This window comes from Rhinopithecus bieti, unplaced genomic scaffold (assembly GCF_001698545.2).
Source record: "Rhinopithecus bieti isolate Rb0 unplaced genomic scaffold, ASM169854v2 scaffold_22042, whole genome shotgun sequence".
NCBI lineage: Eukaryota > Metazoa > Chordata > Mammalia > Primates > Cercopithecidae > Rhinopithecus > Rhinopithecus bieti.
Window position 1 is genome coordinate 891724 of NW_016810459.1, and position 14678 is coordinate 906401.

The 14678-nt window shown below is 53.4% G+C and overlaps 2 protein-coding genes and 1 long non-coding RNA gene across 6 annotated transcripts in view; 1 reads left to right on the plus strand and 2 right to left on the minus strand.

Annotated features, from left to right (window-relative positions):
• The window catches only part of DCTN3 (dynactin subunit 3), a 7512-nt gene extending 6215 nt beyond the window's left edge, over window positions 1-1297 (minus strand). Inside the window, exon 1 of one of the 2 annotated variants that reach the window (XM_017892049.1) lies at window positions 1144-1297. In XM_017892049.1, coding sequence (XP_017747538.1) covers window positions 1144-1239 — 96 coding nt within the window. In that variant the 5' untranslated portion in view covers window positions 1240-1297. The remainder of the gene's footprint in view (window positions 1-1143) is intronic. The other variant, XM_017892048.1, reaches the window with a different exon arrangement.
• Window positions 1298-1406: 109 nt separating this feature from the next.
• LOC108542164 (uncharacterized) lies at window positions 1407-3681 on the plus strand. The gene is made up of 3 exons (XR_001889182.1): window positions 1407-1533; window positions 1881-2065; window positions 3371-3681. It is a non-coding gene; the product is annotated as an uncharacterized LOC108542164 (long non-coding RNA).
• ARID3C (AT-rich interaction domain 3C) lies at window positions 2060-9816 on the minus strand. Of its 3 annotated transcripts, none has more exons than XR_001889181.1 (6): window positions 8454-9816; window positions 6513-6585; window positions 4622-4805; window positions 4182-4471; window positions 2795-3304; window positions 2060-2333 (listed from the first exon to the last, which is right to left on the minus strand). XR_001889181.1 is itself a non-coding variant. In XM_017892044.1 (6 exons), the coding sequence occupies exons 2-6, from the start codon at window positions 8769-8771 to the stop codon at window positions 3066-3068; spliced, it is 1104 nt and encodes a 367-aa protein (XP_017747533.1). In that variant the 5' UTR covers window positions 8772-8843; window positions 9677-9816; the 3' UTR covers window positions 2060-3065. The 3 variants fall into 3 exon arrangements, 2 of the variants coding, with proteins under 2 accessions (XP_017747533.1, XP_017747534.1); XM_017892044.1 differs by having other exon boundaries at window positions 2060-3304; window positions 8454-8843; window positions 9677-9816; XM_017892045.1 differs by lacking the exon at window positions 2060-2333 and having other exon boundaries at window positions 3102-3372.
• Window positions 9817-14678: the final 4862 nt, after the last annotated feature.

The following is a 14678-nucleotide window of genomic DNA, read 5'->3' on the forward strand; positions in this document are numbered from 1 at the left end:
AAAAAAAAAAAAAAAAAAAAAAAAAAAAAAAGAGCATACAGATTGAGTTTGAGATGACTATTGGATATCCAAGTGGAAAAATCCGGTAGACAACTGGACATGAAAGTCTGGTTCTGAGAACAGAAATCTGGACCAGAGATATACATTTGAGACATATTGACATGTAAATAGTAATTGACACCACGGAAGCGAGTAAGCCTACCTAACGTTTAGGGGTAGAATGTAAGGAATCCCAATATTAAAGGGTCAAATAGAGGAGGAGACTAAGGAAGTGACTGCACTCACCCAGATTTTAGAGTAGAGGATGAGGAATGCCAGGGAGGAGGCAAATAACACTGAGAAGCAGTAGTTAAGAGGTAGAAGGAAAACCAGGAGGGTCAGTGTCATTGATGCCAAAGGAAGAGAATGTTTGAGAAGTTAGTTCTGAAATGGGAGCACAGTCTGCTAGTGACAACTAATTCCTCATTTAGTGTACAAACATACATCATTACCTTGGACGCACTTAGCTCCAGGACATGCCTGACACGCAATTAGAAGTTCTTCAGTAAAAGGTCTTCCCATAGTAGAAAGGTGAGGAGAGGGCACCTGAGCTTTGTAGTTGTCAAAATTCTGTCACTGGTATAAAGCAGTGCTAGTCCACATCTGAACACCTAGTACCCAATCTCTTCCCTTCCTAATCCTGGTCCTTTCAGACCTCACCTCTCACCCTTTGGAGCTTTCCTTATCCACCTCTGCTCTGCCTCCTCAGGGGTCCCATGAACCTCTTCCTGCACAATTCATTTAGCAATTAATTACGCAGGGCTCCATGACAGGCCTTCCTATCGTGGACTTCAGCTTTTATTGAAACTCTCATTAGTCAGCTTCTCGAGTGTGTCAGGTCTCCCCAACTACAGCCCGTGAGGGCAAGGGGGAGTCTCAGCCACAGTAGGTACTGAGCCCACTCTCAGGCTGGCTTAACCACCCGCAGAGCCCCCGATGACAATGGACCCCGAGGGTCCAATCAGCTCTGGGAGGTTCCGGACCTTTGTTATTTCAAAGGCCGGGCTGCGGAGAACAGGACTGGAGCGGTTGCATCCCGAGGGCCGGGACAGTGGACCCCTCTTGCTCTGCTCCAGAAAGGGACCAACGGACCAGACTACTCACCTTCCGCGAGCCGCGCGCCCCGCCCGGCCCGTACACCCAGCGCTCCAGCTCTTCCACTCGGGCCTGCAGCCGCTGCACGTCAGTCAGACCCGCCATCGCTACTACCGACCCACTTCAGCCGGGAAACGGCCAGAGGGTGGGACGTCCGTCCAAATAGGAAGGCTAGCCAATCCGAGTGCATGAACGGCCCTTTATGCAGGAAGTGACGCCATGATTCAGCCCTTCAGTACCCGAATTTACTGCTTGGAGCTGTGAAAAGCTGATTACCTTGGCAACGGCTCTGTACCAGCCCTCCTCGGCTTCCAGCGCCTGGTTGTCAAGACAACCTTTGCTTTTCGGGTGCCAAAGAGCTTTCCCCACGCCATTCCCTGAGTTTGCACGTGTTCCAGGGTAGGTCCATTCCCATAGATACATCATTAGGAGGCTCCCTGAGTTACCATAAACTTTTGGAGTCTTCTAAAGTTAAGTTGATTAAGTAACTTGCCCAAGGTCACCCAGCACTATAGGGACAGAAATGGGACTTGAACTCAGGTTGTCTGATTGAAGAGACGGAGCTCTTCTATTCTCACAGAACTTTGCTATTCTGCCTTCCCCTCTGAAAGCCCCTGGCCCAAGGCAGCCCATGTTCCACATCATTCCTCCCCACCTCCCATACCCAAACAAGAAAGGAGGCATCAGAGAGGGAGGGATCGCAGCTTTATTGTCTAGGTGTGACCTGAGGGATGTCTCTTTCACAGTACCCCAACCCAACCTTTCACTTGGCTCCTGAAGAGAAGCAAGGCTGACTCAAAGGGGTAGGGTTCTAGAGATGACATTGACAGAAGGGACACATGAGGAGATGATGGTGGTTACTGGAGGAAGAACACTTTAGTAGATGCTGCTGGAATTGGGCGGGGAGGAGGTACCCTCCCTTTACAGTGAGGTAGGTGTAACATCAAAAGAAACTTTGGTTTTAAGTCTACGTGGCATGGGAGGTGTGGTCCCCTCCCAGGGCTGGGTCCCAGAGTGGGCAGCCGGAAAGAATCAAAGCAGGGGGGCTCCTCCCCACTCAGTAACGGGGCTGGGACTCTTAGTTTCAAGTAGGACCTCTCAGGGGAAGGTGCTGGAAGGGGGCCCTGTAGAGGGTGGGGGTGCAGGGTTGGTTGGACCCTGGGAAGCTGGCACAGGCTGGCGGCGGGCAAAGAGGACACCTGGCAAAGGGGTGAGGAGATGGTACAGGGCAAAAACAAGCAGGAGGGGGTAGGATATGGAAACAGAAGAGGGGAACAAAAGTAAGTGTTCTGGTTGCTAGAACACTACACACGTACCCCTGCCACAAACCAATGAGGACAAGCTCCTTGGGTCAGTAAGAGACTCCATTGCTAATGTAGATACCCTCAAACAGGTAAACAATAATATTTATGCTGATACATAGGCCCATGACAAGGCAGACATCCCCTGGTATTCATGCCAGAGAGGTCATGCCTTTGATCCCATGCCATGTAGACACCCCCTTTAACCCATGCCAGTCTAGCAATCCCCTGAACCCCATGTTACCCATGCAAGTTTAGCTATCCCTGAACTTCATGCTAGTAGAGGAAGTCTAAAATCCCCATGCCAGCCTAAATACCCCTGACCCCATGCCAGTGTAGACAGCCTGCAGTACCCATACCAGTGTAGACCACCCCGTTGATCTCTAGGGCCATGTTGATACTGCTGATGCCACTGCCTGCCAGATTAAGAGGCCCATCCAGCCGCTCTTCTGTCCAGGAGGGGGCAGAGGAATCACATTTTGGAGAATCAGACTTCAGACTTATTAATAGAATTTCCCCCCTCCATCCCTGTAGACAGCCCCTATCCCACTTCAGCCCCACACGTATACTCACACAATTGTCTATAAAGGAATCTGTCTGCCCCGTCTCTAACACCTATCAGGTGATGGGTCAATCCTCCCTCAGTGTACAGTCCCGAAGCCCCCTCACAACAAGCCCCTCCTCACCCCTCAGGGGAACCTTGCCACGGGGCAGGAAACTGGGGGGCATGCCAGGTCGAGGTGGGTCCATGGGCCCCATCAGCACAGCTCTCTTTTCTGGGGGCTCCTCTGGTGCCAGTTTCTCCCGTGTAGGTCCCAATGCCAGGCCCACAGGCAGTGCCAGGCGAGGGGCTGGAATTCCACTCTCCTCTGGAAGAACAGGTTATTCAGCTCCCCTGGCCAAACTAACCCATCTCTGCATTTGGTTTTCCCCAGGCCTAGGACCAAAAGAGGTAACTCAAGCTCATGTACCAATCTGTCATCCTTCATTCGATCTATCTTCCCATCCAGAGCCTCAGTCTGGAAGTGCTGAAGCTTTTCTCTAGAGCCCAAAGGATCAATGTACATGTCTAGAGAATTTGGGGGTTGTTTTCGGCTGTTGGTTATTAAATAATCCAGGTCACAAGAGGCACAAACTATATGCAAATAGGAGCACTGGGTGGACAGGTGTGGAATGGAGCTGCTGTTATTAAAGGACCTTTTCCTGGCTGGGCGCGGTGGTTCAGCCTGTAATCCCAACACTTTGGGAGGCGGAGGCGAGCGGATCACGTGGTCAGGAGATGGAGACCATCCTGGCTAACACGGTGAAACCCCATCTCTACTAAAAATACAAAAAAAAAAAAAAAAAAAAAAAAAGTAGCCGGGCGTGGTGGCGGGCGCCTGTAGTCCCAGCTACTCGGGAGGCTGAGGCAGGAGAATCGTTTGAACCCGGGAGGCGGAGGTTGCGGTGAGCTGAGATCGCGCCACTGCACTCCAGCCTGGGCGACGGAACGAGACTCCGTCTCAAAAATAAAGGGGGGGGGGGCTTTTCCTGAACTTCAGCCCCCACACCTCAGTAACCCATACCCCAGAGCGCTCATTTGACCGCAAACCTCAGGACCCCTAAACCTTTGTGACCCCCAAACTTCAGAGGCCCGGCAGACCTTACTGCTCCCAGACCTCAGTCCCCACATTTTAATGGTTGCTATATCTTAGCGCCCACCTAAACCTCAGAGACCCTTAAACCTCCACCATTCTCCCCTCGCACCTTTCTTAATAGGGCTTGGACTCAACTGAGCGCATGCGTGCGCTGGCAGGCCGGAGGCGGAACCCTGGGCGGGGCCGGGGCTGGATGGGGTCGCCCGAGGGGCGGGGCCGGGACCCAAGGCTGGGCCCAGAGCGCCCCGAGGGGGCGGCCCTGCCAAGCCAAAGAGCGGAGTAGCGGTGTAAGCCTGGCGACGGCCTTCGCGCCGATTGCTGTCTATGGCGGCCTGGAGCTCCCCTGGGGAGCTGAGCGCTCGAGTCTCGCACTCGTACGGGTACAGGTACTTCATGTACCTAGGGGCGGACAGCAGGCGGTGAGTGTGTGGGAGTGTCTGGGCCCAGCTGGTCAAGTCCCACACCCGGACGCCCGACCGGGGACCCTCCCCTCCCCGCCCCAGCCCGACCCCGTGCCCTCTTCCCTTCCGCTAGCGCCCCTGGCCTCACTGGGTGCGTAGAGTGAAGGCGGCCGAGGTGATGGTGGTGGGTAGGCTGAGGCCGCGCGTGACTTCCCGCCACACTTTGCGGTTGATGACTTCCACCAGGCCGCCCTTGGCGGTCACCAGACGAAACAGAGCGTACAGGTCCAGCACCTGCTTCGCCATGATGGGCACGCGGTTCACTGGCGTCCCTGGTGGGGAGCGGGCTGCAGTCAGGACACTGAGAGTAAGACCCTGTCTACAGCATCCCCGGGGACTGATACAGGGCGGGAGCCCCGGGGAGCGCGGGAGAGAGGGAGACTTGGGCGTAGCCCACGGAACCCCAGGGCCTCTATTTTAGCAGGAAGGACAGGAGGCTAGCACAGGGGTGGGCAAAGTTCTGTAAAAGGCCAGATGGCTAAATGATCTCTGTCACAACTACTCAACGCTGTCATTGTAGCCTAAAGGCGGCCATAGAGAATACCTAAAGGAATGGATGTGGCTGTGTTCCAATAATATAGACTCTGAAATTCGAATTTCACCAGTCTGGAGATGTTATTCATCTTTTAATTTTGTCCCCCAACTATTTAAATAAGTAAAAACCATTCTTATCTTGTAGGCAGCTGGGTTTGGCCTGCAAACTTTAGTTTGCTGTCCCCTGGGGTAGACCGCAGGAAGGACTTCCGGACAGTGCTGAAGAGCCGGCCTCCCCTAAGCAGCAGCCCCCGGGTGGCTGCCCAAGGCTGGGGGATGACGGGCGGGAGAAGAATCAGCTCCCGCCTCGGCCCGCCGACTCCGCAGCCCGCGCCGCCCCCGCCGGCCAGTCCTGACAAAGGGGCCTGTCGGCGCTGAGCGATGGGCCCCAGTTAATTCCTTACCGATCCCGTCCCCTTCCGCCGCGCCTTTGGACCCGAACAATTAGCTGCGGCCTGATTAATGGGGGAAAATTATCGGCCCCGCGGGACCCCCTCCCCCTGTAGCTGGAGCGGTGGGAGGCAGGGACCGAAGGGAGGCAGAGCTAGTGGGGAGGGGCGGGCAGGCAATGCTGGGATCGGTTCACACCCGCTACCCCAGTGGAGGGGAGGCCTCGAGGAAGGGCCAGAGAGGGGACACTGGAACCAGAATGGGCCTCCCTGGTAACCAAAAGGACTTAGGACCCGACTGAGGGTCGCAGGGAAGCAAGGGACCCGAAAGGGGTGCTGGGGCTAGGGCGAGGGCCGGGGGCGGGAAGAGAAGTGGGCAGCCCCATTCCTGGGCGGACAGTGCAGCCAGTTAATTAGCGGCTTATCAGGTTGCGCTCTGAGTGAGTTAATTAGCTTTGTAGAGAGAGATAATGAGTCAGTGTTCGGTCCCATGAATCTGGGGAGAAGCTGAAGTGATGGACTGCCGCCCACCCTGATGCCCTCCTAGACCCTTCTTGCGTTCTCCTCCAGCTCTGACATTCCTGGAAAGGAATTTCTCCTCCTGCACAGCCTCAACTCACATAGTCCCCAGCCCACCCCTTGGGAAGTCCTTCCTCCAGTCTAATCCTAGTCCTTCCTGCTGTAGAGCACATGAGGTGCACCCTGCCTTAATCAAGGGAAAACAGGAAAGACATGACTGGAGGAAGGACCCTTGACAGAGAACCAAGGCATTTTCAGCCCTCTGATTCTGGGACCCTCCCACCCCAGGCCAGCCTCCCATCAGTTCCCCCTCCCACCCTCCCAATTGATCCCACACTCATTAACCTGCCAGTGGACTGGCCGCTAATTAATCCTGGGGTGGAGGAGGGGGGCAGGGTCAGAGGTTAAAGACGCTATTGAGGGCCCAAAGGACAGGTGCTGCCAAGCTCAGGCCTCTGCAGGGAGAACCCAACCGGGTTTCCTCAAACCTGATAAGGGGGCAATTCTAGGGCCCTTCCCCCACGTCATGCCACTCACCCCTCTTTTGCATGAAGCTAAACAGGTCATCCAGAAATTCCTTCCTCTTGGGGTCTGCATCGAGCTCATACAGCTGGGGAAGGATTGGGGTCATTCTACAGCTCTGCTGACCCCCCTCCCTCCCTAGACCCCAATTCAGGTTGTACCCTGAACAAGGGTCCCTAGCTGAAGGAGTCAGTAGGATCTCAATGTGGACTCCCTGGCATTAGCATTAGGCTCTCTCCGCCTAGGGGCAGGCAGGGGTGCCTTTTTCTAGTACATACAGAGACTGGTACTAGGCCGTTCAAACCACCCACCTAGGGAGTAAGGGAAGAGAGGAACAGGATGGAGCTTGGAGGCTCAGCCTGCCCTCTGGGGCCCAGTCTTCCCCCACCGTCATGGGAAATTTAGAGCCCCAAGAAGGAAGCTAGGCTGGGGTTGTATTCCAGACTGAGGAGACAAACATATCTGATGCTCTGATTCATTCATGCAAGGACTTCATGCTGTTCACATCCCTTTATGCCAGGGCTGGGGGTGAGTGAATGGCAGAGATGCTTCTAACCCACCCCTCAGGCAGGGTGATGCTCAGAAGCTCCTGGGTTGACACCCAGTGCCCTTCAGCTCATCTTCTGGTCTGATTTCCTTTTAGAGGCAGTTACCCTGCCTACTACGGAAGCTGCTATAGAGGCAGTGGCCCTGTGGGGTCAGAGTTTGAAGGATCCACAGACCAGCTCAACTCTTCCTGGTAATCTGGAGTCCCACCTCCTGTATCAGCTCCCGAATACCAGCCAAGGGAACCACCCCTAAAGTCACTGACCCAGAGTAACAGTCCTTGAGTAACACCTATAGATAATATTCCATCACACCATCCCCATAAGAATCCTCAGAATAAAAAACAAGCAAAATACCCATGAGTAATAAGCCCCAGATCCACCTTTAGAGCCACATTCCCACAAAAACTGAGCCCTAAGTCTTAGATGGATACCCACAAATAATACATACACTCTCCAAGTAATAACCCCTAGAATTAGACCTAGGAGAAACAGTCTCTAGAGCCATATATCCAGAACAGAGCCCTGAGTAACACTCAGTTTTACACCAATGCCAGAGTACTACTCACAGATTAACACTTTTGGAATATACCCAGACCAACATCCTACAAGTTAACACCACCAGAATGGCACACCTGGAGTCACAGCCCTGTGTAACACCTTCATAGTGACAGCCTTGAGTAGTGTCCTTAGAATAACACCCAGAGGGGTTCTCCAGGGAGAAAGAACCTCAGATTAAGGCCCTGCGAATGAAGTCTTGTCATTCTGAGTTGCAGAGGAGCCCTATAGTCATACTGCGGCTGTAGTGGCTATCACAGGCTGGGAACTATCATCCGTGGAACTCAGGCCAGGGAGAAGATTTGCATGGGGCTGGGGTTAGGGGGATGTGACAGGAAAGAAAGGAGAGGTGTATCAACCCGCCAAGGGAGTGATAACCTCTATTCTGCTTCCGAAGACAGAGGAAGCAACTGGGACACCCCCACTGGTCCCTGGAATATGACCTTGTGACTTGATGTGTGAGAAGGTAGGTAGAGTGGTAGGTAGGAATCCCCAGTCCCCAGACTGCCTTCCCTACACTTGGCTGGGCATGGTGGCTCATGCCTATAATCTCAGCACTTTGGGAAGCCGAGGTGGGAGGATCACTTGAGCTCAAGAGTTCGAGACCAGCCTGGGCAATACAAGGAGACCCTGTCTTTACAAAAGAAATTTTAAAAAATTAGCCAAGCATCTGTCTTTCCCTCCCTGTCACTATCCTCCAATCTTTCCTCTTTCTCTAGGTCTCCGTGTCTCTGTGTCTCTTTTCATCTTGCAGAAAGTGGTGGGGTTGGGTGGGCTGCTAATCACCTGGCTCTGCTTTCGCCAGAAGAGGGAGATAGGGGAGAGGGCCGGACATCGAGGGCGTAGGTCCTACCTGCTTGAATTGTTCCTCGTAGGTCCACTCGTGGGGATGGAGTCCAGGGGGCTGGCTAGAAGGTGAGCTGGGGCACTGGGCCCCTGGATGGCTCTCCTCAGCTGCCTCCTCCTCTGCCCTGGCTTCCTCCCCCTCCTCCTCATCTTCTTCAGCATCTTCCTCTTCCTCAGCCCCAACCTCCCCCAAGGCCCCCTCAGGGGCCTGTAGGGTCCGGTGGTCAGGCAGGGGAGGCCCGGGTGGCAGCAGCGAGCGTGCAGGGGCCAATGGCCCCACCCCCTGGGCCAGCCGAGCTGCCTGCTGCTTCTGCAGGGCCTCCATGACAGCTTCCAGGCGTAGTCCCCCAGCTGAGGGGGGCCCTGGTACCAGGCGGGACCCCGAGGAAAGGGCCGCCTGTGGGGGAGGGAATTATGGGTCCTGGGCCCTGCTGCCCCATAGCCCCAACACAGGGGGAGGTGGTCATGGATTCAGGGAAGTGCAGGGGTCACAAGGAAAGAGGCAGAAAGATGGCTTTCCCAGAGGTGAACAGAAACAGGACCAGACCCCGGGAATCAGAAATGGCCATTGACTGAAGACTGGAAGAGTGAGCAGATCAGAGAGGGTGACAGGGACCAAGAGACATCGAGAAATGGTGAAAGGAGGGAGAGAGAAAGAAAAGGAGAAGGGGGGATGTCCGACAGAGACAATGACAGGGAGATATGAAAATAGAGATGGAACAGGGTGACAAGGAGAGAAAGAAGTGGGGTGACACAGAGACTGAGAGGGACCAAGATGCAGAGAGGCAGAAATATCAGGCAGAGATAGGGTAGAGAGACAGAGATGGAGAGAGATAGAATATTGGGTAGAGAGACAGGGAGGGTAAGAGAGGTAGAGGAGCAAGAGATAAAAGACCTAAGTGACAGGTAACTCAGAGACGAACAGAAACGGAGAGACAGAGGCGGAGATAGATAAATAGTGAGGCAGGTGTTGAGAGACAGGAAAAGACCAAGACAGCAGGAAGCAGACAGAAAAGAGAAATTAGAAAGAGATAGTGAAATAGAGAGGGACCGACAGAGACAGGACGGGGAAAACAGCCGGAGAGAGCGGCAGAGGACAGGGACCAAGGAGTCGCGGAGATGGAGGGCGGTGGGGCAGAGCCTGGGACGGGCACGGGACCGGATGGGCAGGAGGCGGCGGAGTCGCGACGCCCCGCTCCCTCGCTCCGGGGACCCCGCGGCCGCACTCACCTGCCTGGTGTGGCCCGCTGCCCCCGGCGTCTCCACGGCGCTGCCTTTGCTCTGCCCGCCTCCCTGGCGGCCCTGGCCTCGGCTGGGTCCCCGTGGTGCGCTCCCGCCGCCCTGCGCTCCTCTGGCAGCTGTGCGCTCACTCGCCGCGTTGCTTGCGGCGGCCGCGGGGGCGGGACCCGAGCGGGACAGGGCGGGCGGGGCGCATGGGGAGAGGCCCCTGTGGGCTCTGCCGCTCTCAGCCGCCCAACAGGTGTCTCCCACCTTCCTTCCAGCCAGCTTCGGGGGCAGGGGGCGCTGGAGAGCTGCAGGGGAATCGTGCGAAAGTGAGGGCTCCACCGCCACCGGACTCTGGACCAGAGCCCCACCCAGCCTCACAAGTCGTGCCCCGACACCCACACTCAACACTGGGCTTCCACACACAAACAGCCGCGTCCACACACCAACACACCTTGTCACAAGTTCAGGCGCACAGCTGCCCAGTCTCACACATTCGGTGACATGGTCACCACAGTGCCAATGGCCTGGGCAGGCTGCGATCAGGAGGGGAATCCCTCTGCAAGATGCTTGGGTGTGCTGGAGGGTCTGGTCAGAATAGAAGCTTCTCCCCTTGCCTTGACCACCCCTGCCCTCCCCACGCGCTGTCCCCAACTGCAGGCATGCTGCGGTTTGCACACATGCATGCACACGGTGGTGGACCCACAAGGATGCACTCACACACACTCAGAGGTCTTTAAGCTGACTGCACACTCACCGCATGCAGATACACAGCCACACACAGTTTTTGTCTCTTTTGATATTCTATTAGGGACATTTTCTTTTCTTTTTCTTTTTTTTGAGACAGAGTGTTACTCTGTCACCCAGGCCGGAGTGCAGTGGTGCAATCTGGGCTCACTGCAGCCTCTGCCTCCCAGGTTCAACTGATTCTCCTGCCTCAGCCTCCTGAATAGCTGGGATTAGCTGGGATTACAGGCACCCAACACCAGGCCCGGCTAATTTTTCTCTTTTTAGTAGAGATGGGGTTTCACCATTTTGGCTAGGCTGGTCTTGAACTCCTGACCTCAAGTGATCCACCCACCTCAGCCACCCAAAGTGCTGGGAATACAGGCGTGAGCTACCGTGCTCAGCCTGTATTATGAAAATTTTGAAACACAGACAAGTGAATAGTGTAATGAACCTCTGGTACTTATCATAGGTTTGTTTCAACAGTGAACAGCACTTCGCCCATGTTCACACATATTCTCCACCCATGTGTGCCTGACTCCCACATGTGTATCTCCAGACCCCCTCAGCCCACTGCTTTGCGCCCTCCCCCTAACTATTCCCAAGATGCTGAAATGCCGTTCCTTATTTGGGGGTTCTGAGTGGCAGGCTTCTCAGAATTTCTGCTCTGAACAGCCTGAACCCCACTCCTCCCAGGCATCCTCATACTTCCTATTTCTTCCTGTGCCCAAGGGGACCACCTACCAAAGCGAGGTGAGGTGATGCCAAGTGTGTAAGTGAACAGCAGATGTCTGTAGGGGTGACACCTGCATAGGTATGAAACTGTGGCACCAGGGACTGTCTTCTGACCTCACACCCAGAAGGCAGGAATCCTGACACGACCTTTGTGTCCTTCCTCCTCCCTTGTCCTCCCCCAATCAGCCCACTTCTCTCAGCCTCAGCTTGCTCTGGCTCAAACCACCAGCTCTTCTGACCAGGATCCCATGGTGGGTGCCTCCTCCCTGCTCTTCCCACCTCCAGCCACCACCCTTCTCTGCACCCTTCTATGCCCAGCTCCTACTGCAGCACTAAGTCCTGGTTCCCTATGGCCCATTCCTGGCCACGCTGAGGCTCAGCCCCATTCATACCTTTGGCTGCCCCAGTGTCCTCCACCTCAGATTTCAGACCTCTGAGCCCATCAGAACCCCCCAGCCTCCAGAAGCTCCTGTCGGTACTGATGCCTCCTCCCCCATGACTTTGTTTGGTGTGAGTATCCTGGGGCAGAGCCAAGCCTCCTCCTCTGCCCAACCCTCCCTGATGCTGGGAGGGGAGAATCAGTGAATGTGCCAGGCAGACAGACATGCCCCGGAAGTCTACTGGAAGACTGGAGAGCAGAGGGTAGCGATCCACAGAACCCTTGTGCCCTGCTTGCTCCCTTTCCCCTACCACAACTTCCTCTGGCTGCTCAGAGAAGGTGCATGGACAAAGGTAGGTGGTCAGAGTCTTCCTGGAAAGGTAGGAATTGGCTTGGGGAAATTCCAGTTCTGAGTGTTTGGAGAGTGCTTTGTAGGGTTTGGGTTGACGGGCAAGGGACTGGGCAGTCACTCCCCCAGCTCCCAAATCAATCAAGCAAAGTTAATCCACTTTTGGGGTCTGGGCCAGGAGGGCTACAACTGGGAAGGGCTGAGGGGAAGGAACATGCTTGACTGGGACTTGGTTTATCTCTCTTCGTCTGTGAAAAGGAAAGGCTGCCTCTCACACCCACAGTCCGGTCCTATACCTCACAGAGACAGAGACAGACCTAGACCTTCAGAGACCCATGCTTCATTCATCCAACACATATTTATTATCCTTTTTTTTTTTGTTTTGCCAGGCACTGTTGGATACAGGAGCAAAGAAAACAAAGTCCTTATTATAATGGTACAATTCTAAGTGGGGGAAATATACAGTGTGTCAGATAGTGATTAAGTACCATGGAGAAAAATGTAGCTGGGTTGGGGGGAATAGAAGGGGGGCATTAGTTACCTATTGCTGTGACAAATCACCCCATAATTTAGCAGCTTAAAACTAAAAACATTTATTTTCTCACAATTCTGTGGGTCTGGATGGTTCTGACTCATTGTCCTCTAAGGTGCTGTAGTAAAAAGGTTGGCCAGGGCTGCAGTCACCTGAAGGTTTGACTGGGACCGGAGGATCTACTTCCAAGATGGCTCACTTGCATGGCCCTTGGCAGGGGGCCTGTTTCCCTGCAATGTGGGCCTCTCCATAGGATTGGTTGTATGTCCTCTCAACATGGCAGTTGGTTTCCCCCAGAATGATCCGAGAGAGACTCTTTAGGCAGCAATGCTTTTTATGGCCTAGTCCTAGAAGTCACACACTGTTATGTCTGCCACATTTGTGAAAGTACCTAATTGAGTCTAGCCCACTCAAGGGGAAGGAATTTAGGCTTCACCTCTTGAAGGACAGAGCATCAAAAATTTTGTGAAGGTATTTAAAATCGCCATGCAAGAGATAATATGTGTTGAAGAACTCAGTGAGCAGGAATTGAAGGAGGGAAGAGAGCTATGGCTACGTGGATACCTAGGGACGAGCACTGCGGTCAGAATAGCAGGTGCAAATATCCTGGGACAGAATTTTGCTTGATGTGTTGAAAGAAAAGCAAGGAGGCTGCTGGGTCAGAATGGGGGGCTGAAGGGGTGAGTGGTTGGAATGTCTGATCAGAGGAAACATGGGCCTTGGAGTAGGCCCTTGTAAGGAGTGAAAGGACAGAATGAGATGGAAAGCCATTGGATATGTCTCGGCAGAGAGTGAAAGTCTGACTGGCTGCTGCAAGGAGAACCCTCCACACAGGATGCATGTGTAATCAGTTAAGGGACCATTGCAATAGTCTATAGGCAACAGATGATGGTGTCTTAGACCAGGGTGGGGGCAGTGGAGGTGAGAAGACATGGTCAGAGTCTGGATATATTCTGCAGACAAAAACAGTATTTGATGATGGATCGGATCTGGGACGTGAAACAGACGTGTCCAAAATGACTCTGGGCGGCTGGGTAAATGTAGGTGCCCTTAATTCAGAGAGTAAAGACTACAAGATGGTGGTGGTGTGGGGCTGGGAAAGAATTTGGTTTGTTTTGGATATCTCAAATCTGAGATACCTATTAGACAGCCAAGTGGAGATGTTGAGTAGAGATGAAGGCAGTAAGATTTCCAACTCCGGTGCTCAGGGAAGAGATTTAGGCTGAGACAAAAATTTAGAAGTCAAGATATATAGATGGTAAAGTCACAGAATCACCTGGGAAGGGGTGTAAACAGAGAAGAGGTTTGAGGACTAAGCCCAAGAAAGTCAGAGAATGAGGAGATAGGAATCCAGTAGCTGGGTGCAGTGGCTCATACCTGTAATCCCAGCACTTTGTAAGGCCAAGCGGGCAGATCACTTGAGGTCAGGAGTTTGAGACCAGCCTGGCCAGTGTGGTGAAACTCTGTCTGTACTAAAAAAAAAAAAAAAAAAAAAAAAAAAAAAAAAAAATCCAGTAAAGGAGGCAATTAAGGAAGAGTAGTGTCCCAGAAGCTGAGTGCCTTCAGAGTGATTACCTGTGTCAAATGAAAGCTGAGAATTATGAAATGACCAACAGATTTAGCAGCAGAGATTAGGAGGGGCCTGGGAGCCTAGTCCTTTGTGGACGTTTGGCAGGAATGACAGGGCAAGCTGGGTCATCCCTGACATGTGGACTCTGAGCCTAGAGGCAGAGCTGGGTTAGAGTAGGAATCCCCCAAGGAGGCATGGCTTTGCAACCTGGGGTCAATGGAGAGGAGCCAGCCAGAACCTACTATGCCTGACATGGTGGTAATGGGGGTGAAGAGTCGGGGTCAGGATGGCCAACTTACCTGGACTCCACATTCAGTCACAAATTGACTTTTCATGTTGTTTCTAAATGCAGTTATACATATAGTCTTTCAGATTTGTGTTCATTAAAATCTTAAAATATCTAATTTTTATAACCATGTTTCTTCCATTTTTAAAACACCAGGAATCCTGAGAAGCAGGAGTGATCTATGCCTTACCCTCAGAACAAGGCCAGGATGAGGGTGAGGCATACTTGGTGTGTAGGATGCAGAAGTTAAGGCAAGAGCAGGGTCTTTGGGAATGAATGCACTTTAGGCACCTCTCTTGGCTTACCTGAATCCTAGCCCTACCTACCTCACAAACTGCCAGGTAGTGTGCCTGCCTTTCACTGTGGGAGCCTCCACATTAGTGGTGGGTCCTGGAGAAGGTAGACTATAGACTGGAGGAACTCCTGTTCTG